The following is a 27,469-nucleotide window of genomic DNA, read 5'->3' on the forward strand; positions in this document are numbered from 1 at the left end:
GAAAAGAGCCCATGCATACCAAAATATTTTATAGCGGCAAAGAATTGGACACTGACAGAGTAGCCCATCAATTTGGACATGGCCGAACAAAATATGGTGTATAAATGTCATGCCATGAGAAATGACTGAGGGAGTGGTTTCAGAAAAGTCTGGACAAACTTATATGAATTAATGTAGAACAAAGTGAGAACTAGAATAATTTATACAGTAACAACAATATCATAAAGACAAACAGCTCTGAAGATGGCTCTGAGGTTTATTAATATGTATATATAAGAAAAATGTGTTATAAATGGGAGAAAAGGTAACATTGCTGAATATTTTCATTATCTTTTATTTTCAAGGAGGAAGATGAAAGCTCGGGCCCCTCCTCCTCCTGGAAAGCCATCTATAGCTCCGAACATCCACAGTGATCAGAAACCAAACAGAGACTTGGGAACCATCCCTCAGCAGAACCTTGTCAACATGAAAGAAAACCTGAGGAGCAGCATGGTGGATGTCACTGTGGTTTTACCTAATGGACTGGAGATAAAGAGTACTATCAATGGGAGGTAAGAATTTGTAGGTCCTTGAATTCTTTGGTGTGAAATAAGAAAGAATATGTAGCAAGGTCAACAACCCCTGGACTAATTAGCCCAGCCCCATGACTACCACTCCTGCATGCGGGAGAAGTGATCAGTTCTTTTCTGGAATAGATGTAGGTTATCTATCCCTGCCTGTGGGTCGTATGAACCCATGGGAAATAAGGAGATTCTGGATTAGAATAGGGATTAGTTCCTGCTATTGGACAATGCAGGTTGTGCTAAGCACTTTATGTTATCTCATTTGAAACTCACAACAAACCTGAGAGGTTGATACCATTATTATCCCTATTTTACAGATGAGGAAACTGAGGCTGAGTAAGGTTAAGTGACTTGTCCAGGGTGACACTACTATTACTTAAGTGTCTGAGGTCAAATTTGAACTTGGGTCTTCCTGACTCCAGGTCCAGTGCTCTATCTACTTGATCACCCAACTGCCTTAGAAAGAAGGAAGATGTTAGAAGTGGGAGAAACCTTAGTAATAATCTAATCTAAATGTCTTATTTTATAGACGAGGCAACTGAGACCCAGAGGGTTTCTAGTGGGTACCTATTTGCCAACTCTAAGCTCACAGACATCAGTGCTCACTAATTCAAAACTAATACACTCGATCATTGCCTTTGGACTAGGGATAAATTCAAGGCCAGGATGGACAGTTACTTGCAGATTACTCAGTTCAATTCCTTGTTAGGCACTTGCTATGTGTAAGACACTGTGCTAGGTGATGGAGACACAAAGATGAAAATGAAATAATCTCTGCCTTCAAAGGACTTTTATATTCTACTGGAGTACAGTAGGCATAAATATAAAATATAAAAAAACAAACAAACATAAAATATAAAATAAAATGAAACAATATGTAAGTAAATATAAAGTGTTTTAGAGTAATTTCACAAGGGGTAGAGAGAGTTCTATCCACTTTGTACAAGACTCTCACTAGTAAATTTCACCATCCTCTAAACTGCACCAGGAGGAGAGATTTGAATCAAATAATTTAAGTGTGAATGTCTGTTTTACTGAATGTCAAACTTTGATCTTTTTAAATTTTTATTTTATTTTAAATAGCTGTAAGGCAATGATTATTCAATATCTTCTGTACTTTTTTCTAATTTGAATTTTTCTTGGTTTAAACTCATCTGTTGAATTTAAAAAGTCATAATCTAGGTGAAATAAAACAAAGAATCAGTTAAAATCTATTTTAAAAAAGAAAAAAAGTCAGTGTAATTCTTTTTGGGCCACATACCTACTTGAACAGAGAGGGAGATCAAAAAGAAAAGGAATCTTAATTACAAATGATGTCACCATTTAATCAAAGTCTATTTCCAGAGCCAGAGGACTTGAGCAAGTTCTGTTGAATCGAGAATCTTAGGTAAGAAAGGACTTCAGGATTGTTTATTCCAACCCCTACTCAAATCATGAATCCTCTTGTTTCAGAACAATTATTGACATGTTCTTTTGACACCACAGGACCCTGAATTGACCAGCTGGGTGATGCAGTGGGTAGAGTACTGGGCCTGGAGTCAGGAAGGAGGAGTAATGGTGTTAAAAATTACCTTAAAACATGTATTTTTTAAAAAGTACCTTTTGTTGTTACGAGTTTTTATGGTCAGGTACAAGGTATTTCTATAGAGTTCAGAAGTCTCATACTGAAATGGATTGTTGAACTAGAGAGATTGTTGGAAGGCGTTTTAAAAATGCTTCTTTTTCTCCAAAGTTATCAAAAAGAAAACAGGGATAACCTCTTCCCCCAAGGTCTCCTGTCAGATTAAGTGAATCACAAGAAGGCAACAAACAGCCCACCTCTAGCAGGTTGTGAGAATGAGAAATTCTGCTGGCTTTGTGTGTCAGCTTTTTCTTTGCTTCAGGCTTTAGTGTTATGTGTCATCTTGGTTAATAATACAAGAGTGGCCTGGAGCCAGAGTCCTGTGCTATGTTTAAAACAGCGATTTTGAATTTTTTTTCCTGAGCATGAAGTATTTTATAGTCTTTCTTTTCTGTTTTTTAATCACTGGGATTTGTAGAAGCACATAAGCCTTCTGGATAAAATAATAATAACAATATTGGCTAACATTTATATAGTGTTTTAATATTTGCAAAGCCCTTTACCTATATTACCTCATTTGATTCTCAAAATAACCTTGTGAGCTAGGTGTTATTATCATCCCCATTTTACAGATAAGGAAATTGAAAGTGCAAGAAGTTAAGTGAGCACTTGGGGTAAGACAGCTAATAAGTGAAACAGTTATTTATACTTGGGTTTTCCTGGCTCTGAAGCTGGGGCTCTATCCAGTCACTTCATCTCTTAATCATAACAGCAGTGAAACAAACTTAATTCCCTGCCTCTTAGATTAGACATATTCTTTCTACTCATCATTGCTAGCTTGTAAAAAAAATGTACAGTAATTCAACACTGATGCTCCTATAATATTAAACATATATACAATACCTCAGCAGCAGGTGTTGGGTGATTCCTTTGTCCAGACACATAAGTGAAATCTCTAGTCCATCTTAGACTTTTACACAGTGTTGTGTGGTGATCAGAGACAGGAAAATTAGACAGGAAGGACAGTTTTTCTAGCTATTCTTAAGAAATTTGCTTTGGAATGCTTGCAGAATTGACATTGCATGTGTACTAGAACCCAGGGCTCAGCCCACATACCTTTTCACATAAGAACTATTCAATTAATGTTGGTGGAATAGAGTTGAATACTTGTTGAATCCATCTAATAATGTTCATAAATGGAGCACTAACATGAGGAGAATATCTTTGGAGAGACAACTGCTTATGCCAAAAGAAAACCTTAGGGGAAGAAAAGCAAGTATGTTGAGTTTGGGGAGTAATATCATTTTGATGTAGACAATCAGCTGTATCTGGAACACATTTAAAAAGAGAAGATGGAAGGAGAGGTTATCTCCTTTGCAGTGGGGTGGGTCTTTCTCTTGAGTATCCAAATCCCTGAGTGTGAAACTTTATAGCAGCATAGAGATTTCATATCCTAGTTCTCATATAACTCAAAGGGTTCTTCTGTGGGCCTCAGGTGCCCTTGGACTGTGTGAGGTCATTGGGTATCCCAGCCTGTACAGGAAATAATAGACTGGTTTACAACTGGTGAGAGAATCTCCTTTCTCAGTGAAATCTACAAGGGAACCAGAAACCTGTTGTTCATGCGTATTTGCCGCTTATGTTCCTTCTGTTGTGGTGAAGGTAAAAATAGGGAGCGGCAGGCTTGAAGATCCCGGCTGCTCCTTCGGACCTGTGCCTGATACCACGTGCACATAGGGTGCTTTGTTGTAGCTCCTGCAAAAATCTGAAATATTGAGCTCACTCTGTGTGAAAGACCTCTCTGGTGGTAGCTGATCTTGCACACCTATATTGGTGTGAACTTTACAATCCTTGACAAATAAAATAACCTAAAAAGATAGCTTTCTCAGCCCTATGTCTCAAAATAATGGACTTTCAGAAGGAAGTGAGCTAGTTAAGACTCAGAGTTAACAATTAGGGAAACTACATCAGCTCTTAATAAAAAATCCATCTGAAAAGTGGCTTTTGTGGGGAGGAGGTAGCAATTAAATCCTATATTTTGGGAGACAGCTAGGCGACCCAGTGGATAGACCTCTGGCCCTGAGTCAGGAAGACTTGAGTTCAAATTCAGCCTCAAACACTTACTAGTTGTATGCTGTGGGCAGAGTCACTTAACCTCTGCCTACCTCAGCTCCCTCAACTGTAAAACTAGCATCTGCTTCCTAGGGTTGTTGTGAGAATGTAATGAGATAATAAGTGTGAAACTCTTAGCACAGTGCCTAGCTCATAGTAAGTGCTATATGAATCGTAGCTATTATTATTTTAATTATTATTATAATTCTGCCCCAGACACTTACTAGCTATGTGACCCTGGGCAAGTCACTTAACCTCTGCCTGCCTCAGTTTCCTCAACTATAAAAGAAGGATAATAGTAGTACCTCCTCATAGGGTTGTTTAATCCTCACCTAACATCTTTTTTTTTTTACTTCAAATTTTTTTTTTTCCTAAATAAAGGCTTTTTTTCATGAAACTTGAAATATTTTTACTTGTAGTGGGAAGACATTTTTTATGGGGTAAAGAGAACCTTAGAGGTGTCAGCCACTTTGTTCAATATTCCTGAACATCACTTTAACCTTTAAAAGCCATCTCACTGTCTTCTATTGTTCTTGGAGAGCATGGGGCTGTTGAAAGTTATACTTGAGAATCCTATCCTCTCTTAGTAATTGCTTGATTCCCATCATTCATAAAGCCATAGTCCTGATGTGGACAGGGCACGTGCATTTTGATGTTTTGCTTTCAATTGTCATATATAACTAAATACTAAAGTATTAATAGAGGAACATATTGAAGGTTGAGACAAAAGATTAACATATACTTTGGGGTGAGATATTTCGGGAATCTGAAGTCATTTAATTTGCATGTGATTAATGACTCGCTATAGAAGGGAAAATTTCCAGAGTCATTTGGAAATGACTCTAAAATGAGAAATGAAATGACTCTGAAATGGAAGCGAAATGACTTGTTAAGTCTTAAGAACATCTTGCAAGGATTGTTAACTTGCAGTAGTTAGGTCCCTATAGTTTTAAAGTTGGAAGAGATCAGAGATTCCCTAGCCCATCTCTTCTTAAACTGTATCCCATAGAACCTCCAAATTTAGTTGGAATACCAAGTGGAAAAAAAGGGTAAAAATGCAAATATAATGACAGCTATCTGTAGTTTAGGTTTCCTTCTGGTGATCTTGATGCGCAGTGCATCATTGCCATTTTTAAAATAGTTGTTTTGGAAAAAAGTTTAAAGACATTTGCAAATAAAATATCAGACTTAAAAACAAGAAATTCAGTATGAAAACAAAACTGGTAATGGAAAAATATTCTCTAGGAAAGATGGGAAAATAATAAGGGGATACTTGTCAAGTTGAATTATTCCATTTAAAAATGTTTCCTTTTTACCCAGTAAGAGCCCAGCAAAGGAAACAAATCAATACTCATTAAAAAGTCTAATATATTTGACTTTAGAAATACCAGGCAGCATGAGTGCTGACCAGTGCTTACCTGTGAAGAAATCCATGAAAGAATTGAGTGGGTGGCTGACACAGGCCTCTTTTTCTCTTGGAGGGGGCGGGGAATCTGCTTATTCTATTTGAGCATCCTTCTTTGCTTCAACCAGCTTTCTGAGTGGTTTCTCCATTCACACTGGAGCCCTTGAAAGAAATGGTTTATAGTTAGAAAGATGACATTTTCATTTACATACTATAAACTGTGTGAACTGTCTCATTTTGAAAACTAGTCTGATAGATACAGAGACAAATAATTGCTATACAGTTACTGCTCACTTTGTAAGGTACTACTACTACAAAATTGTCTGTAAATTGAAGCTCCATATATGAAAATGTATTTTAATAACATTTGGACAACTGTTGCCTAAAGGAATCCTGCATCCTTTCTTGAACCCGCCAGCTTCTAGTGCCCTTCTCCCCCACTTAGTAGTTAACTTTTTGTATATGACACCATATGTTGTCTCTTCTGCCTAGAATGTAAGCTGCCTAAGGGCAGTGACTTTTGTCTTTGCATCCATAATGTCCATCTATCCATTGGATGGCACATAATAGGCACTTAACATATAAATGCATATTGGTTGATTATGGAGGAATTACTCCTATCTTTGTTCTAAGTCTGGATTGTTGCACACTCATTTTCTTAAATGCAATTACATTTGTAGCTGATGGTAATTACATTTTCATTAGTAAACTCACTTCTCTTTTAGGTTAAAAGGGGAAAAAGCAAACAGCACAAATACGAATGAATAAATGAATAATTGTATTAAACTGTTTTATCCACTGTAATACTCTTACCATGATCATTGTGGAATGGAGGTGATACTGGTTTCTTGAAAGCCTTGTCAAGGGCCTTAAAGAGATTCTTTTATGTCAGATGACTTTTTGAGAGTATGGGTCCTGTGGATAATGTTGTGTCTCATCAAAGGATCTAGTTTAGTTAAATCCTGCCTTAGATATTTACTAGCTGTGTGATCCTGGGAGAGTTACTTGACTTCTCTGTCCTTAGTGTCCTCATCTGTACCATGAGGAGGTTGCCCTTGAGCAGCCTCTAAGGTTTTTTCTTGCTCTGTGTCTGTGGCCCTGACTGCTGAAGTGATGACATATGAATGTAGTGGAATACTATTTAGATGTAGGAAGTAATAAGAATGGTGGTTTCAGAGACACTTGGGAAGACTTATATGATCTGATGCAGAGTGAAATAAGCAGAGCCAGGAAAATGGTTTATCCATTAACAGCTTTGTAGAGATAAATAGTTTTGAAAGACTTAAGAACTATGGTCAATGAAATGACTGACCACAATTCTAGCTCGGCAGTGATGATCCATGTTATACATCTCTGGACAGAGAAGTGATGGGCTGAACCAGTAGAATGAGACATACAATTTTAGATATGGCCAACGAGAGAATTTTGGTACCAATTTGTTTGGCTTAATGTACTACCATTATTTATTAGTGGTGGAAGTTGAATTCAGACCTTTGTAACTCTGAGACCGATATTCTGTCTACTAAACCAGGCTGCCTCTCTTTATTTAAATTATATAAATTACTAAAGTGACAACAATATTATTCTCTTGTCATTGGTAACAACGTTCCACCTTACCCCTCACAGAACCGTGTTTCGTAGGTCTTTATTTTGTCATATTTGTAATGTTATGTTGGTTATCTGTGTTGGTGTATTACTGCATTGTAAGTTTCATGAGAGCAAGGATCCTATTTTATCTAACTTTGTATCTCCCCTAGGATCTAACAGTTACCTCAACATTAAGTAGTTTAATAAATGTTATATTTTAAATATTTTATTAAATTAAATATTTAAAACTTCCCTTTATACCTATTTTTTAGAACATAAAACATCTGATGCCATTGTCATGATTTTATGTGAGAGCCATGAAGATAGGGTTTTAGGACCACAGAGGACGACCTGAACATTCCCACTTAGGTCCATGTCTGGAATATGCCTTTTCTTTGCTTTCTCCTTTCCTTTCCTTTCTCCTTTCCTTTTCCTTTTTCCTCTCCTCTCCTCTCCTTTCCTCTCCTCTCTTTGAGGAAAGGCGTAGGTCTAAAAACCTCCATTTAGTAGTTTAGTTTTGCTATCATGGACTTAAAATGTGTTTCAGAATTTGGTTGCCAAGCTAGAGGAGGTAGATTGCTGGTATGTGAGTTGAGTATTCTTCTCCAGCTGTTTGTAAGCTCCCCAATCCCCACTGTGAGGTCTAGAACTGCATCTTAATCTGGGTTAACGTCCATTCAAGGATGTAATACTGCCAGATGTAATTCATATGGCACTCTGAAAGTGGCAGCCATAATTGTTGTACTGTTGATTTCCAGCCAGTTTGAGATGGAGTTTCACAGCCATACGTGGCGAGGATACTAGGCTAGAATAGTGTATTTCTACCAGTGCAGAACAGACATAATAAATGGTGGCTCTGCCAACATTGGAAACCCCTCTGTGCTGGCCTGCTCTGGGGCAGGACAGGTTTATTTTCTGCAATGGAAAAGGGCGTGGCAAGCCCTCCAGTGATCCCAGAGTCTCTCCTTTCAGACACACCTCCTTCTAATTAGATGTTTCAAACTTGCTGCTAATCCTTAGAATGACAACAGAGATTATAGCATTAATAGCTTTTATATTTCCTGTGTGTTGTTTTTAAGTTAATCCAAATATGTGTGTGACTGGTCCTTTAATTATTCATTTACTTTTATAAGGATAGCAAAACCTGAGCATGGGAGAGGAGTGGAGACACGCTTAGTAGGTGGAAACAATGACATTTTTTCATTCCTATAAATTATAAACGATGACAAATTTCTTAAAGGGCAGGCAAAGATTCTATTTAACTTTTCCTTCTCCCCCACTTTGTACTTTAATTTAGTTTAGTCAATGTTTATTTAGCACCTACTTATTTATAGGAAGCCTTTTGGGAAGTACTGTAGATACAAAGTCAATTAAAAAAAATTCCTGTCCTCAAAGAGCTGACAGCTATTGACAGCTTTTATGCAAAAGTAAATATAAGATTATTTGAGTCAGGTCAGACAACTAACAACCCTGGGACAGGCTTCCCACAGGAGATGGTCCCTGAGTTGCCTTTTGCAGGAAGACAAGGATTTTAAGAGATGGAGGTAAGAAAGGAATGCATACCAGATGGAATGAATGGCCATTATAAAAGGGGTGGAATAATGAGTTTCTAGAACAGTAAGCAAGCCAGTTTGACTAGAATGCATCAAGGAGTGTAATGTAAATCTGAGAAGGTAGGTTAGGTCTAGATTGTGAGGGGTGGTCAATGCCAAAATGAAAAGTGTGCATTTTATCCTATATACATTAAGAGAGCCATTGAAGATTCCAGGGCAAGAAACTAACATAGAAAACCCCTCTTAATCAAGCTGTGCTTGATCAAGACTATTTTGACATTGGTTTGGAGAATAAATTGGAGATAGAGGAGACTGGAGGCAGAGGGACCAATTTAGAAGCTTTTGCAGTAGTCCGGGTGATAAGGGACACAGGCCATATGAGATGGAGAAAAGGAAGGGCTGGTATTTGAGAGATGTGAAAGCAGAATCATCTGATTTCTCATTGAAGTGAGGGATATCATTTAGCACAGTGCCTGGGACTTTGTAAATGCTTAGCAACTTGACCATCGCTTAGCCCGGAGCTTTTCTTTTTCATTTGTCTGATTCTTATTTGTCCTTGAGTGATATAAGTTCATTTTTGCATAGGTACATTATTGCAACAGAAAAGACCAGAGACTTTTTTTTTTTCCTGGATAAATTTTATGGACTTCTCATTTGTTTTCTGAAAGCACCACTTTTTCTTGAAGAAAACCCAATGTGAAATAAATGAAACTTGATCAAGATTATTTAAAAGCTCCTAGTTCACTGACCTAGATTTCCTTGTCATAAAAGCAGATTTCAAAAGGAATTATGTTTCCTATTATATTACTTAAGTCTAAGACTTTGCATTATGATTTCAGTTTTGGATTCTGGGTCATATTTTCCTCTAACAATGTTGTGACTGAGGAAATGCCACATTAATCCAGTAATATTTTAGTAATCCATTTTTTGGCCGTTCTATCTAGTACTTTAAAGACTTAAGGCTTTATCAGGGTGGGAATTTCCTCTTTCAACACAGACCTAACCCAATTCCTTCATTGATGTAACAGTCTTCATGATAGTCTGGCTGAAAATCTCAATCACTTGATCACTTGCAGGGGGGGGATCCATCTGTTGATGAGCGTCATGGAACTTAGCCAGACTGGTCCTTGAATAATAGACTTAAGCGTTCATCGTGGGGCCATCCTTGAAGCCTTTTCAACTCAGAAAGATGTGTCAGAGCCTATAATTTATTGTCATAACCTTGTAGAATCTACTCACATGCACATCATGATGAATAGCCCAAATAAGACTTTATTTGTTAGTGTAGTTGGTGTCTTCCACTAAATTTAAACACACACATACACACACACCCCTTTCTATTAATTTTGTTTTGACTGTTCACTGTTCATTCTTATACTGAAACATTGAAAATGTCATATGTACTGTCTAGATTGGTTAACTACAGATAGTTTTTTTTATCCGATGTTTTTATACACTGAGTCATGACAGTATATTAAATTATATTTAGCATCATTGAAAATAACACCTAGGTGGTGGTACCAGGGAAAGAGCCCAGGATTTGGAGTCAGAGGACCTGAGTTTGAACCCCAGTCCTTCTGTCTGCCATTTGGACACGTCATTTAACCCTTCAGGTCAGGCCTGTTTCCTCATCTGTGGAATGAGAAGGTTTGATTGAATGGCCTCTGATGGCTTGCTACCATTCAGCTAACATTCATATGGTATTTTAAAGCATGCAAAGACCTATTTGTGTTATCTCCTTTGATCCTTACAACAATCTTGTGAGGTGAGTGCTATCATTATCCCATTTTGCAGATGAAGAAACTGAGTCTAAGTGAAGTTAACTGACTTGCCCAGGGTCTCACAGCTAATAAGTATCTGAGGCAGGATTCAAGTCTTCCTAACTCCAAGTCTAACACTTTACCCACTGTGCCACCCAGCTCCCCTAAGTAAGTTCTTTTGAGGTCAATGTCAGGTCTAAGTCTATGATCCTATAATTGTACAGCACTTGTCCTGTGCCTTTGTTTTGAAAAACTCTATTTGTTTAGATAGAAGACTTGTAAAGGGGTAGGTGGCATTGTTTTCATAGCCTAGTGTGATGGAAAGAGTGCTGGGTTTGAAGTTAGAAGAAATGAAGTCATAATACAGCTTCACAATCTTTACTAGTAGTATGCCTTTGATCAGGTCACAACCTCTTTGTGCCTCACCATCATCTGTAAAATTGGGACAACAGTACTTAATAATGTTTGACTTCTGGAATGGTTATGATGAAGTGCTTTATAAACCTTAAATCATAACAGTGTGTGACACTCAGTAGGTACTCAATAAATGCTTGTTGAATTAATAAATATATAAATGCGAGAGGCAACATGGTACCACGGAAAGGATTGTGACTTTGAAGTTATGGGATTTTGCTTCAAACCTTGTTTCTGTTACTTGCTACCTGCGTGACCTTGGGCAAATCACTTAGCCTCCTGGCCTCAGTTTCCTCATCTGTAAAATGAGGAATTTGGACTCAAGGGCTAAAAAATTCCTTTCTAGCTCTAAATCTATGATTCCATGATCATCATTATTATTGCCTCGTTGGCAACATAATGCCAACTAGTCATCAACTCTATTTTTTTTGTGTCTTTTGATAGAAACTGGTCATTTGAATAAATCAGACCAAAAAAAGAAAAGGAAAATTACTTCTGACTATTCTGGGCAAATAAGGTCCTATAAATTTAAAGTCTAGGAGATAAAAATGCTGTGATAACATTAATCTTATTTAATTTATCATTTGACAGCTCTCACAGCCAATAACGAATGATATAAAAGCAGTAAAGGGGTACAGTGACCACCTAAGGTAGATATGTCTGGGATGCTGTCTGTTGTTTCTTCTCCCCTTGGTTCTGAAAGAATTCCTCTCTTAACACTGCAGGAATTCTGGCTCTTTTGGCCCATTTCCTCACCAGACTCTGGGAAGGCCCTGCAAAATCCAGCCATGACCCCAGTGAGATAGATGTATTTGAGGGTGAGGAATGAAGCATTTTTGCCTCATGTAAACCTTTGGTTAGTAATGACAATGACCTTCAAATAAAAGAGCACTTCATTGAGCCAGTAGGAGAGCACGGGTTCCCATTTCATGGGATTTTAGGACTGGAAGGGCCCTTGTAATTCAGTCATTCAGTCGTGTCCAACTTTTCATGACCCCATGGACCATACGTCTGTGGGGTTTTCTTGGCAAAGATACAAAATGGTTTGCCATTTCTTTCAGAGGTTAAATGACTTGCCCAGGGTCACACCACTATTAAGTATCTGAGGTCAGATTTGAATGCAGGTCTTTCCTGACCCTATCTAGTATTCTATCCACTAAGACACCTAGCTGCCTTGTAGGCAAACAGAGGGTAAGTGACCTGATCAAGGTCACCCAGCTAGTAAGTGTCTGAAGCTGGATTTGAGGTCAGGTCTTCTTGACTCCAGGTCCAGCCCTCTATCCACTGAGCCATCTAACTGCTCCCAGAAGTGCTCTAAGAGATCATTTATATCATCCCAGTCATTTTCACAAATGAGATAGCTGAGGATCAGAGAAGTCACTAGTTGCCCAAGTTCACACCACTAATAAGTGATGGATCTAGTATTTGACCCCAACTCTCCCTTTTCTAAATCCAGAGTTGTTTCTCAGTGTCCTGCTGCCTCTCTAATGCTTCCAGTTTCTTTTCCCCTCAGTAGGGGTTGTGGATCTATTCTGATCTGGACTCTTTCGCGAGAAGTAGTGTATAGTCTTGTCAAGATTAAAGGTGTATTTTATAGCCATAGGACAGAATGGTGGCTACTGGCCCATGTAGGTTCACACCCACATCTCTGCTCTCGTTTGTTCTGTGCTCCAACTCACCCATAAAAGCAGGACAATAACCATAGCCCACACTTACATGACATTTTGAGGTTTACAAAGCATTTGCCTTGCATACCTGGCAGCTAAGTAGAAGGGCGTACTTTGTTACACCAAGAAGCAGCCTGGCATTGCAGAAGGAGTCTGCTGTTAGGAAAACTTATGTTCATACTCCACTTTAGACACTTGCTGCCTGTGTTCCCATGGTGAAGTCAATTAATCCCTCAGATAGTTTCCTTAACTGTAAAATGGATATAGTCATAGGCATACTACTTACCTCATCAAATTGTGAGGAACATGATTTGTAAAGTGCTATAAAAATGGGAATTTGGGCCCCTGTTTTCTGAGTCAGCAAACATTTGATTCTGCTATTTTATATCATTCTCCTTATGCTTAGATAAAATTTTCTCCTGAGGTTCTCATGCAAAGTTCCTCATGAATTTGCCTTGAATTATACATGTGTTAGTTACAGGAATGAGACTCTACTGAAATATTTTTAACTTTCTATGACAGTCTGGGACTAGAATCTATCAAGTTCCGTACCTTACTCACAAACCTTCAGCACTCCCCTTTGTTTTATTTAATATATTAATAACTGCATTTAATATCAATACTTTTTCCCTTTCTCTATTACCTTTCTCCTTGAGGGCAGGAGCCATGTTTTTGCCTTTCATTGTGTACTTGGCACTTGAAGCACTGTGCCTGGCATAGTAAGTATTTAATAAAAATTGACTGTTGATTAACTGATTATATAGGCCTCATCAAAGTACATAAAAATGAATGTATAAAATGTGTAAAGATAAGATCTATAACACATAGTCTATATTAAATTTCACATTCATATATTATTAAATTCACAAATGCCTGAAAGCTCTGTAATTTGATCAGTATGAAAAACTATAGGTGTAGGGCCTCCTTATTAGAGTGGTGTGAACTTGGGCAACTAACTCATGACTTCTCTGATCCTCAACTGTCTCATCTGTGAAAATGACTAGGATGATATAAATGATCTCTAAGACCTCTTCTGGGGGCAGTTAGATGGCTCAGTGGGTAGAGGGCTGGGCCTGGAGTCAGGAAGACCTGACCTCAAATCCAACTTCAGACACTTACTAGCTGGGTGACCTTGGTCAAGTCACTTAACCTCTGTTTACACATAAGAATCAAAGATGGGATTTGAACTCAGGTTATCCTGACTGCAAGCCAAGTACTTTATCTACTGTTCCTTGCTATTGCCATGTATGTAAAAATGCTAACCTATAGAATGGGTATAATTTGATTAAAGAAACAATTATTAGGGATAGAGACCAGGCCTGTGATTTCATTGGTCTGGAGAATTTCTGGATGGGGAAATTATTTCTATTAACATAGGTTGGCATCTTTTCTGTAGGTAACTGAGTCTTAGATTGTTGTTCCAAGTACTGAGAGATTAAGTGATTGCCCAGGGTCACAAACTGTGTCAGAAGCTAGACTTGAACCCAAATCATCCTAGTTCCAAGGCTGTTATTTAAACCACATTGTATCTCTCTTCTCTGACATTTATTAAACACTAATTCTTTGGAATGTGCTGGGGCAACAAAGACTAAAATGAAACATTGCTTACTCTTAAAGAGCTTATGTTTTACTGGAAGATATAATATTTTAGACTGTAAGATGATTCAAAGAGGGAGATAGTTTAACTGCAGGGGGTCAGGAAAGGCATTGCATTTGGAGGTGGTGCCAGACTGAGCCTTGAAAATAGTTCAAGTCCAAATAAAAAACATGCCATGAAATTTAATCCTGGAGATGGTACTTATTAGGTGTGTGACCTTAGACAAGTCACTAAACTTTTTTCGGCCTCAGTTTCCTCATATGTAAAATGAAGGTCTTTTATTAGATGGTCTCTATGGTAGCAGATCTGAAGCTTATGATTCTGTAGCCTTATCTAAGTTCTAAATATTGCAGATACTGATATTGGTAGGTGCTTCATTAAATATTTGAATTAACTTTTTTTTTAAATCACTGTCATGCCATCTTGAGCAAATGAGTGAAAATACCTGCAACAAAACCCTGATTGTGTTGCAATTATTCAGAGTGTGTGTGGGGAGTGTCTATGTAAAATATGCTTGTTCTGTTTGGAATGTGCTAGTGCTCTCTGCTAGTTATTGGTTGAGATAAGTGATTGCACTTAGGGTACGTTCCCAATTCTCACAGAACTTAACCTAATAAGGAGATATGACACATTCACAGATCTCAATAATGCAAGATGATGTGATGCTATGTGCATTAGGGAGGTTCAAGCAAGGTGTGCCGTGTTAAGGTCCAAAGTATAAAAAGGTTATGCCCAGGAATTGCATCGCATTCCTGGTTAAAGAGTACTGAGACCCATTCATTTTTGCATGTTGACTAGATGTTTATCCCTACAGTGAGTATCCCACCCATCCTTCCTTAGCTTGTAGTCACTTTTTACCCACTTCCATTCCAGTGACTCTGAAAGTTACAATGACCTTTAAGAGGTCCAAGATGACAGGATGACCGCACACTAATCAAATCTCTTGCCACGTGAAGTTGGTATAAGTCACCCTGGTTCATGGTCTTTTCCTTCTCCTTGACTCTTCATCTTCCCTTTCCAAACCATGTGACAATCAGTCACCAGTTTTTGTTATTTCTACCTTCATAACTTAACCTTGCTTTCATGTCCCACTTGGTACTCCTACAGCTGCCTCTCACCTGGACTGTTGCAAGAATTTAAGAATTAGTCTCCTTGCCTGAAATACATCTTTCATACATCTACTGAGTTAATTTGCCTCAAGCATAAGTCTAACCATGTTACTCTTTTTTGTAAACTCCAGCATTTAAAGCCTTCACAACTTGAATTTAGCCTGCCTTTTCAACTTTTATGTCCTTGCCCTGCTCTCCTCCATTCCAGAAAGGCTGGTTTTCTTGCTCTTCCTCAGACACGACACTCCATCTCTCCTCTCCATGCCTTGCTCTGGCTGCCCCCTAAACCTCTAACACAGTACTTAGGGGGCCATCTCCAGTTGTCCTTATCTCTATCTTGCCACTGGACCCAGATGGCTCCAGAGGAGGCTGGTGATTTTGCACAGCCCTCTCTCACTTAAATCCAGTTCATTTGCCAGTCATGGCATCACCTTCCTGATGTCATAGTCCTCTTCCAGAATGAAGGAACAGCAGCACAACAACGCAGTACTTACCACACAGTAGATAGTTATTTGGGGCAGCTATGTGGCTCAGTGGATAGAGTGGCAGGCCTGGAGTCAGGAAGATTCGTTCATGTTCCAGAGTTCAAATTAGGCCTCAGACACTTACTAGCTGTGTGGAGAAGTCACTTAACCCTGTTTGCCTCAGTTCCTCATCTATAAAATGAGCTGGAGAAGGAAATGGAAAAGCATTTCAGTATCTTTGCTAAGAAAATCCCAAATGGGGTCATGAAGAGTTGAACACAACTCAAACGACTTAAGAGCAACATAATAAATTATGTGGTGATTGATTTATTCATGGGAGGAGGGTCTCAATTGAGACTTGCCTAAGAAAAAAAGCTTGTCTTAAGTATTTATTAAGTATTTACTGAAAGCTGATTTTTAGTAGTCTTAAAAGCTATTGCTTCAATCTTCCTCAAGCAATACTAGATAGAAAAGTAGTATTTCTTCTACGGTACTAAAGTCAAGGGAAGTTGTAGTTCCTTCTAATAACCATGAATGTTATTTAACTTTGCAGTAATGCCATGATGGACCTGCTGGTTGAACTGTGCCTCCAGAATCACCTAAATCCAGCCCACTATACCCTGGAGCTCAGGTCTTTGGAGACCCAACAACCTTTGAGTTTTAAGCCAAATACTTTGATAGGGACCCTTGATGTACACACTATATTCCTGAAGGAAAAAGTCCCTGAAGAAAAGAGCAAACCAGTTCTCCATAAGGTGCCTGAGGTAAGTTGGGCCAAAGGTTTGAATCCTGTCCCTAAGGTTGCTTCTTATGGTCAAAGTTATTGCTTTTTCAGTTTTGCACTTTAGCTCCTGGAAATGGGGCATGGAATGGAGACAGTATTGCCATCAAAGGGCAAACCAACCCTGACCACAGTAGTACATTGAGATATATAATGTTGGTAAGAGGACACAGTGAAGGTAAAAGCCTTTATTTTCTGCCTCACCTCAGAAAGGGGGAAAACAGCTAAACATCAAGATTCCTAAACTTCTTTCCCTCTGTTTCCCTTTCCTCTGACTTCCTCTGTCCCTTTTCCTCCCTCTACTTTTTCCTATTTAGTGGGAGTGTTTTCCCTATCCAAATAAACACCCAGGGAAGTATTGACTCATCAGAACAAGACTTTTAGATTTAAAAAAAAAAAGTTTGTTTTCCATAAAGTTGGAGCATCACTTGTGGTTGGTACATTTTTTGAAAATTAACATCTGAGTACTGAGAAAAATGGAAGAGTGTGTGTGTCTGTAATTTAGGTTTACAGTTGTTATTCATTCTATTTAGACTATATCTTAACAGAAGGAAACTCAATTTAGGTTTCTGTTACTAACTGAAAGTAAGTCTAGGCTTTTTTTGTAATGTTAATTACTATTTTTCAAAAAATCTTTCTTGTGCATATTGCTTTAGTGAAAAGATATATATTGTTCTCAGATTCCTAGAACTTTTTTATGAGATACTGTTTTTTAATCAGATGAAGTAAAATACTGAGGATTTTATCTCCAGGATTAATTCTTTGGCCTATATAGTTAATACTGCATTTATTAAATATGAAATATTATTCTTTTGTTGTATCTGTAGCTCAGTGGGTATTTCTTAAAGAAATCGAGAATTAAGTCCTTCCTATTAGATGTATTCATGAGAAGGGAGGGGAAGAAAATAAGCATTTTTATAGTCCTTGCTACATGCCAGGCACTGTGCTAACTACTTTTTCCTCATTTGATCCTCAAGACAAGCCTGTGAGGTAGGTGCTATCACTATCCCCATTTTACAATTGAAGAAACTCCCACGATATATTTAGACCATGACATTTGGCTACAGGCAATGGGACTGAGACTTCAATTTGTAGTTAGTTCTCTTAACACTATGAAAGTAGTGGTACCAAACCTTCTGAGTTTGGGCAGCTTTGTCTAGGGGAGCCTTCTGAATTATTTGGTCTGACTCAGTTCCTATAGTCTTATAGAATCAGATACAATCAAATTACTTGTTTGTTTTCCCTGATTTCACTTGCTGCTTATTTCTTTAATCTTATTTTTTAGATTTAAAAGGGGTGTGTGTGTGTGTAAGTGTGTGTGTACACGCATATGTATATCATTTATTCATGTGTTTATATATACATGTATACAAACACGTGTATATGTATGTCCATATACGTGCACATCTGTATACGTATGTATGCACATCTATAGACATATTTATGTACAGTCTTACCCAGATAAATTAATGCATATTTGATAGTTCTTTTTTTTTGTTTGTTTTGTTTTGGTTTTGGTTTTTGATTTTTGTTAGGCAATGGGGTTAAGTGACTTGCCCAGAGTCACACAGCTCGTAAGTATTATGTGTCTGAGGCCAGATTTTGAACTCAGGTCCTCCTGAATCCAGGGCCGGTGCTCTATCCACTGCATCACCAAGCTGCCCCTTGATAGTTCTTAAATAGCATTCCTGATGGCCTCTTTTTTTTTTTTTGAAGGTCCTCTTTAAGTTGAATTATTTTCACTTCTCTAAAGGCATGTTGATTTCCTAAGTCTACGTGAACTATTCTGTACATATCTGATCAGAACTATAGAACCACAGTAATGTGTGCATATTTGGTGTTGAATTCTTAGTTCTTTCTCAACTGTTGATTGTCTTTCTTTATTATCCTGTCACTTGGCCTTGTTATTTAATGGAATGGCTTCCAAGAAGGGTTTAGTTTTCAGCACCTCCCTTTTGCAGTGTTAATTCCCACCAACCTGTTGGATTTGTAGCAGAAGCATTATGGCTAAACCGGGCGTCTGTCTACCTTGCTTCATGTCCTTTTGGAGTGGGGGAAAATGTTTACACTTTCTTTTTCCCTGACATTTCTATTTCAGAAGTCTGTGCGGCTGGTAGTGAACTACCTGCGAACGCAGAAGACCGTAGTACGAGTGAGCCCTGATGTTCCACTGCAGAACATTCTCCCAGTTATTTGTGCAAAATGTGAAGTCAGCCCTGAGCACATTGTTCTCTTAAGGGATAATATTGCCGGGGAGGAGCTGGAGCTTTCAAAGTCCCTGAATGAGTTGGGGATAAAGGAACTCTATGCCTGGGACAACAAAAGAGGTGAGAGCAGAGTTGCATTTTGTGCTCTAGGCCCCATCTCTGGATAATGCCATATCCCTGATCATCTATGACTTACCATTCTATTTGCAGTGATTTGTTTGTTATTCAAGGCAGTGCTGCTCATTTCAGTTTTTACGAAGACTGGAAAATTTGTCCTAAAGTAGGAGGAGCAGTGGGTGGATATTTACTCGTTTGCTTGCTTCCAGTCCTGACTGTACCCTTCTGACTCAGACCACATCTTCTAGCCTTGGCCATAGACATTTTCTTCTCTATCTGTTGTACTTCAGGGCTGTGACACCTCTTCTGTTCCCTTCATTGGGAAATAGTCTCTCTGTCTTCAGAAGTATCCCAATACACGTGTCTGTGCTGCACGTTTTCCCTGGGTCTGTGATTTCACTGATGTGCGTACTCACTCCCTCCAGTGGTATGGATTGAAACCCATCTGCCCCTTCCAGTTCTTGTGTGATTTTTATCCTCCATAGAGAGATCTGACCAGTGAACCAGAGGCTTTTCTCTTGATCATTTAATATTCCATAAGTACTAGGGCAGCCTTAAAGTTGTACGTATGGATCATGGAAAGAAAAAATAATAAATGAACAACTGCATTACTTGAAAGAATGGGTTGGCAAGAGAAGGATGAACAGAGCACTGTAGAGTCCAGAAGAGGGAGAGATTACTCCCCTCCACCTCCAAAGGGGATCAGAGATAGGCAACTTTTATGCATTTCTCATTATAAATTCTTCTTTGCACTACAGTTATTTGTCCACTCCCTTCACATGAGCAGTTCATCCTTTATTTGCTTACTATAGTTTTCACTTGAGTCTTCCCAGCTTGGACAAATTACTAAACTTCTCAGGGTCTTCATTTTTTCATTTCTAAGACGGGAAGATTAGAATAAATTGTCTTCATCATGGTGTGATCCTGTGATGCCAGGGTTTAGAAAAAAATCATTCTTACTAAACTGAAAGCTTCATGGGGTAGGAATAGCACTTTAACTCTGTTCCCCCAGAATACCTCAAATGTAAAAGACACTCAAAAAGTGTTTGCCAAATTGAATTGAGAAGGAAAAACAAGGTAAATGGGGGAGGGGAGGAAGTAGGAAAAAGTATACTAGAATGTTTACACTCACTGAGAAAATGGGGCTGGAAAAGTGGGAGTAAAGCCGCTGAATGGGACTAGTAGCTCAGAAGGAGTTTGGTTTTAGTTATCAAAACTCCAAGAGGGCCAACCATACTTACCTTGGTGTTCTTCCATTTGGCTCATTTGTGGCTTTGATATTCTTTCTGGAGAGATTTACTACCAGAAAGAAACCCTACATTGCAGAATTGAGTTCAGTGGCAATGGAGCAGACCTGGGTTTGAATCCCAGCTGTTATTTCCTACTATAAATGTGACCTTGGACCAGCTGTGTCTCCTTTTAGGGTCTTAGTTTTTGTATCTGTAAGTTGAACGGGATAGACTAGTTACAAGTTAAAATGTCATCCAGTTCTAAAGTCTGTGAGCCTATGACCTCCCAGTCATTGGAGTTTGGAAGGAAAGCCTGGGTTCGAATCTCAGTTCTGATATTTATTAACAGTGTGATCATGGGGAAGTCACTTTACCTATTTGAAGCCCAGTTTCCTCATCCTTAAAATGGGACTAATACAGGTAGTACCTACCCCATGTGGGTGTTATGAAAATCACATGAGATTTGATTTTAAAGGGCTTTGCACTTTTTAAAAACTTTTGTAAAATGTAAATCAATCAGTAAACATTTGTTAAGCACTTACTATGTTCCTGTCACTGTGCTAAATGCTGGGGATACAAAAAAAGGGAACAGCCCCTGCCCTCAAGAAGCTTACTATTTAATGGGAGAGTCAGCACAAAAACTTTTATAAAACAAGCTATATACAGAATAAATACGGAATTATTAATAGAGGAAAGTACTTGAATTAGGTGGGATTGGAAAAGACTTCCTGTAAAAGATCAGAATTTAGTTGGGACTTAAAAGGAAGACAGAGATGTGGAAGGAGAGCATTCTAGGCATGTCATTATTAAGACAAGTGAAAATGACAAGTGTAGAAGATGAGTTTTGGAAAAATTAAAGTATTATTGTATGAGGGAATCATTTTAGTTCATTCAAGTTTTGTATTAACTGTCCATCTTGGGATTTTTTTTTAATTGGAGGAAGGGGAGAATTTTGAAACTGTCCCTACTTTTAGAACTAAGGAGAGAAACTTAATGGGTGAAAATGATTGTTTTTTTTTTATCTCTAGACTACACAGAATAATGATTTTACAAGTTACCTTTTCTCTCTCCTCACACTTCTTTTTTTTTTGTTTTTCTGAGGATATTTGTTTAGTAATTTATATTTGGGTGTTCCCTCACACTATAGTTGGTGGTTATTTCAGTTCAAGTTGACAAGCAGTTATTAAGCAACCTACCAAGTGCAAGATAGTTTTTTTGCCGGCTATTGAGAATCCAGAAGTAGCTTCCACACAGGGCCTTCTCTCGAGAGCATTACAGTCCAGTAAGGAGAAGGGAAAGGCATAAACAACTCTGCTGTAAGGGAGATTAAGGAGTAAGGAGGGAGGCCCAGGTAAAGTACTAGGTACTTGAAGTAATTTGAGGAAAGAGTAAAAACACTTTAACCTAGAGGAAGACTTCATCAAGTGGTTTACTTCTGAGTAGTTCTTTGAAGAAAGGACTTTCAACTCGCTAAAATACAGGTATAGCAAGGACCTAATTAGTATAAATAATGAATCCTTTGAAGTGGCTGCATGTATTCAAATTCTTACTATTCGATTACAATTCAGTAAAATAAGATGATTGCTCTCTGCCCAATGGAAGTATGCCGGGGATTCATTATTTATATTAATTGGACCTAGTCCTCAGTAGGTACAAAAGAAAATTTAAACAAAAGTATAGGGAGGAATACAAGCAGGGCAAGAATCAAGGACAAAGAAGTCCAGCTTGACTGGAATGTAGAATAGTATGAGATATGCCAGGACAGGTAGCTTGGAGTTTACTTGTATATAGGACCTTGAATGCCAGTAGAGAGCTATTGAACTTTTGAGTGGAGCAGTGACATGATCAGACTGTATTGGGGGTTTGAAACACGTGGGGCCCACCTTGGGGGATATCATTCATGTGGAGTGGGATTTGCTTCTCAGAGACTGGTGAACTGGAGCATCTATGGTTATTTTGCTTTGCTACATTGGGTGCAGCCTATTCCGTTGGCCATGTAGCCAGAAAGATTGGCGTCTTTAATACATCTTGACTCAACACCTATGAGTCTTTTCCTACATCCAGCCTGCCTTGGATTCCTGCAGTTCTGGGTCCCAGAGGCTTGATTTCCCAGGCTGGATTGGCGACTCTACTCCCTGCACCTAAAACTGAAAAGAAGGAAGGAGAAGTCCAAAGCCCTAGGCCTCCATTTCTTGGGGCCGTATAGCCTGAGAGGAAAAAGAGATCTTAGGTCCCCTCCTCCTGTAGGGTATGGTTTCACCAACTGTGAATGAAGGAATGTGTGATGCAATTCGTCTTTCTGTTCCTGTACCCAGTAGAAAAGGCTGCTCTCAACCATGCAGTAGACCAATGCATTATGTCCTCCCTTTTCCCAGAAGCAGGTCCCTAGCATCTTCCATATGAATAACACTGTCCTTGGTAGTCTAAGCATATCCCATACCGCTTGTTACACTAGTAATACACTAAGACTCAATCAACAAGTTCTTACTGTGTCAGTTACTGTGCTAGGTGCTGGGGATACATTTTTATTCCAAAAATGATATGAATGACAAGATGAAGAGAGAATATCCTGAAGACAGGAAGAATCAGTTCATTTTCTTGTCTATTTCAAGAATCTAGACTTGAACCAGAGTAGCTGTAATGGAAGTAGAGAGGAGAGACTAGATGTAGGTGAGATTGTAAGCATAAATTGGGTAGATTTAGCAGTTTATAAGATGGGTAGAGATAGGAGAATGGGAAGAGTGAAAGATGAATACACACTTATGAACCTGGGAGATTGGAAAGATTGTGGCACCAATAACAGAAATGCAGGGCTTGATGGGATGGTAAGGTTGGGTAGGGAAAATCATGTGGTTCTTAGATACAGAGCTGGAAGGGACCGTAGAGGCTGAGTCCAATGCTGTCATTTTATAGATGATGAAACAGTCTGAGAGAGGTTAAGCGACTTGCTGAAGGGTCACACAACTAGGAAGTGTCTGAGGCAGAATTTGAACTTGGGTCTTCTGATCCCAGCTCTATCCATTGAGATACCTCACTGAAAAGATGATGAGTTCAGTTTTTGATGTGCTGAGTTTGAGAAATTATTCCAAGATCAAAGACATTTGTAAGTATGGCAGGAACTCTGGAGAAAGGTTGGGGGTGGAGATTGAGATTTTGAGTCATCTTCATAGAGGGGGTAATTGAAGCTAGCAGAATAAATGAGATTTCTCAGTGGAATAATATAGAAAGAGAAAGAGGACCACGGCCAGCTTATTAGGAGACAGGAGGAAAAGCCAGTGAAAGACGCAGATAGGAGAGGTAGAATTCCATAAGAGAGATATGTCTGAGAAGCCAAGGGAGAAGACAGATATCAGGAAGGGAAAATATACTCTGTGCCACAGAGAAATCAGGAAAAATAAGGACAGGAAAAAAGGTTAAGAAAGTTCTTAATCATAGGCCTGGATTCCTTCCTCCTCTCCTCTCTCCCTTCTCCCCACCTTCCCCCAAAGAAAAGAAAAAAATAAAGCACAGGCTTTCCTTCCTTAAAATGAAATTGTTTAAAAATCTATTTTGGAAACAATTAATATTGGAATTTTGTCTGATTTTTTTTCCAATATGCTTATTAAACTTAAATGAGAAAACCCTGGGGGTCTTTCTAATACTTCAGTCCATGATATGGTTATATGTCATAGGATAATGGACTTTGAGCTGGAAGGGACCCTGCAGGCCATCTAGTCTAACCCCATCATAGTACAAATGAGTAACTGAGGCCCAGAGAGGTTAAAGGGAACATAAGTTTGCCTGGTTATTAGTGAGATGATGAAATTCCAAATGTTCGAAAGATAAATGCAAAGCGCTCTACCAGGAAAAGATCAGATGAAATCTGGTTTTCTGCCACTTAATTGTTTTCTAAGCTCATGATTTCCTATAACGTAGCCCTGCCATCCAGCAGGTAAAATAACTGAGTTACCAAGTGTGCATACCTACTGCCAAGGGATTACCTGCCTTTTTGGCTAACAAGCCTCCCTACTACACTTCAGTGGCAGTCAGACAAAGCAAACAGCACCAAACACCGAAGAAGGGGAGGATAGATTCCTTTTCCTTGCTCCTTTTTTAAATGGTCTTTCCTCCTTTCCTCTCCTCTCCCCCTACCCTCCCACTCTTTTCCTATGTCAAACTTCTATTGAACTGCTTTTGGATCCCGCTAAGTGGCCCATTCCCTTCATGATTCACATTTTTGGGAGCTCCGCTCTCAGGCCTGCAGCTGCTTGGGGGGATTTTCAGGAGCGTTCCTCTAGGATGGTCACTTTACCACTTAATTAATTGATCTTCCTTCTTTGGTTTCCTGAGGCTTTGGAACTTAAGTTTGAAAGTTCAAACAACTCACTCCCAAAAAAGAAGCTCTCCTGCCCTCTTCTGGTACAAAAATTCTTAGCAGCAGAGAAATCAACCTAAAAAAAACAACAGACTTGTCCAGGTAGCTATAATGGAGGCAGATACTTTGAGTTAGTACATCCATAGAGAGGCAACATGGTGGAGTGAGAAGAGATTAGACCTGGAGCATGGAAAGACCTGGATTCCAATCCTTTCTCCAATAATTATTATCTCTGTGAACACAGGCGAATCAGTTGGCCCCTGGAACCTCATTTTCTTCTTCTGTAAAATAGGGTTAACAATACAGGTAACAAACACCTCCTTCCCAAGAGCAAATGAAATAAATGTATGTAAATCACTTTGTATATGGTTTTCACTATTATCATGTTTTTGGTTTTGCCATTGTTGAGCCTTTTTTAACTATTTTCCCCTGCTTGTTTTCTCATTGGCTACTTTTTCCAGTTCTTCTGACCAAAACTCAATCAGAACCTTCTCTGGTCTATCGAGGTACAGTAAAGGAAAACTTCAGATGGCAGCTGAGCTCTCTCTAAGGATTTGCTTTGCATGGCTCTGTTTTAGAATGCAGTATTTGGTGGTGACTGTATAATATGGAACATAATGAAATAAGACAGTTTGTAGTACCTGTGGACTTGGGAGTGGGAGGAGGGCTGTATGTTGTAACTGCATCATGATTGATTATATCCTTTTCTAATTTCCTTTTGGGGAGGGAGGAAAAAATATGGGAATATCTACTGTTTGAAAATCTGCTATAGTGATCACATCTGCTTATGAATGAGGCTGCCTTAGAAAATGAATACTTCATGAATCATTGACACCTACCCCCACCAAGTAGCTGTAAACCATCAGATCAGAGGCCAGGTCATACATGCAAAGTAAGAGATCGGTTTTCCACATACTTATGTACCTTCACTTTAAATGGAAACTTGTGCCTTCCCAGCTCAGAGTGCATTGGCCTTAAATTTTTTTACTTTGTTTTAGTATGAGTTTTTCATACATATTTTGCACTTATGTCTTTGTTAGTTTTTTTTTAAATTTTTTTGTTGATAACTGATTTTTTAAAAATGTGTACCTTGAAAGTAGTACTGAAGTCACAGAGAAATCCTGTACTGCCCTATGGGATGGCTCGCGACTGCCTTTTAGAAATATTTTCAGGAAAGCAGAAAAGAGACCTCTTGGTACAACGTAAAGGGGACTGAATTTACAGCCAGAGGACCTGGGTTTGAATTCTGGATCTGGTCATTTATTTCCAGTGTGTAAGTCAAATAAGTCACTTATCCCTCCAAACTTTAGTTTCCTAATCTCTAAAATGAGGGGGTGTGAGATTTCTTCTGACACTAAAACTCCTTGATCCAAAAAGAAAACCATGGTTTTGGTCTCAGTAATAGCGCTCTATAATCTGTGAGTATATGGTTCACGTCAGTGCTGTGTACTTGCCCATAGTTAATCTTCCTACATTTACACATTTTGTCCAATTTAAAAAGTAGAGCACATGCTTGAGTGCACTCGAACATATAGACACACACACACACACACACACAATTGTGTCAACCCAAGGGTAGATACATGAATTTATAAATATAAAATGCATTATAAACTAACACCTCACTAATTCAGGTCAGTTTACTGGGAAAGTGGTCACTCTGAATTAGTTATAGAGCTCTCGATTATGCAGTGTTTTTGTTACTTCCACATGCATACAATTAATCAGCAAGTCACTGTTAAGGGCATTCTACTTGTCAGGCATTACACTAGGTACTGGGGATACAAAAACAAAATTGAAATCAACCCTGCCTTCAAGGAGGTTTTGTTCTATTGGGAGAGACGGATGTAAGTCGTCAGAATATGTTAAACATAAATATTAGGTCCTTTTGAGAGTGAGTTGAAGCTGGGAGCATCCAGTCAAAGATGACTGGAAAGATGGTGGTGCCCTTGACAAAGATGAGAAAGTTTGGAAGAAGGGGAGCTGGAGATGCCTATGGGACATCCAGTGAGATATCTGGAAGGCAGTTGGTGATAAAAGACTGAAACTCAGGAAAGCGACATGGGCTGTGTGTACAAATGCTTGTTGAGGTTGGCCTGGATTCGATTTTATCGTAGAGCAAAAATTACCCTTTTGACTATTCTTTCATCAATTTACCATCAATTTTGAATTAATAATATTCAAATACATAATAGTTTACTTTTGACTCCATACAGCTAATTACTCAGTTTCCTAAACATAGAATGTCCAGTGAAATCTGGGTCTGTATGGCCATTTCAGACACCATTAGGAAAATCTGAAATTACTTTCTCTGCTTCCTGAGACTGATTCCTCTGTACCAACTGCCCAGCCTGAAAGTCAGCTGCTCCCATGTCCCACCTCTCCTTCTGGAGCCCAAGTTGTTAAGCTAAATAAAAATAGACAAAGTCTGTTTTATTGCCTCAGCTTAGCTGAGGCCAGAGCTTCATAGAGTTGTAGGCAATTGGTAGTTATGGGGAGGATATCAAGAAGAAGGTGATTATGGAAATAAAACAAAGTACCCTTAGCATCAGGAAGCATATGCTGTTTCTCATGCTAGAAAGTGACTGAACTTTTACCACTGGGCCTAACCCAGACCCAAAAGGCCTTCTGGTTCCTTGTCCCCTGGTATTATCTCACTTCCCTAGAGAGACTCACCCTTAATCATCCCATCCTTTCCCACTGGTAATTTCTTTACGTGGATAAATTGGTGAGCCTCTATGGAAATAGGTGCCTGGGCAAAGAAGTGTACTTTCGTGGCAATTACTCTGTCAGTCAGTAAACATTTATTAAGCACCTCCTGTGTGTCTCACACTGTGCTAAGTGACCAGTTCACACAGAAAGATAAATAGCAATCCTTGTTCTTGAACAGCTCACAATCTAAAGGGAAAGATATTTTGCAAACATTTATTTGCAAACAGGCTATCTATATGCAGGATAAATTGGAAATAGTCCACAAAGGGAAGGCACT

At 38.8% G+C, this 27,469-nt stretch overlaps 1 protein-coding gene across 8 annotated transcripts in view; it reads left to right on the plus strand.

Moving 5' to 3' along the window:
• The window catches only part of COBL (cordon-bleu WH2 repeat protein), a 345,422-nt gene that overhangs the window by 103,818 nt on the left and 214,135 nt on the right, over positions 1 to 27,469 (plus strand). For all 8 annotated transcript variants that reach the window (XM_027837120.1, XM_027837126.1, XM_027837119.1 and 5 more), the window contains exons 2-4: positions 345 to 551; positions 16,346 to 16,556; positions 18,672 to 18,900. In XM_027837120.1, the coding sequence (XP_027692921.1) occupies positions 345 to 551; positions 16,346 to 16,556; positions 18,672 to 18,900 (647 nt within the window). The remainder of the gene's footprint in view (positions 1 to 344; positions 552 to 16,345; positions 16,557 to 18,671; positions 18,901 to 27,469) is intronic.

This window comes from Vombatus ursinus, unplaced genomic scaffold (genome assembly GCF_900497805.2).
Source record: "Vombatus ursinus unplaced genomic scaffold, bare-nosed wombat genome assembly UNPS02014820.1, whole genome shotgun sequence".
NCBI lineage: Eukaryota > Metazoa > Chordata > Mammalia > Diprotodontia > Vombatidae > Vombatus > Vombatus ursinus.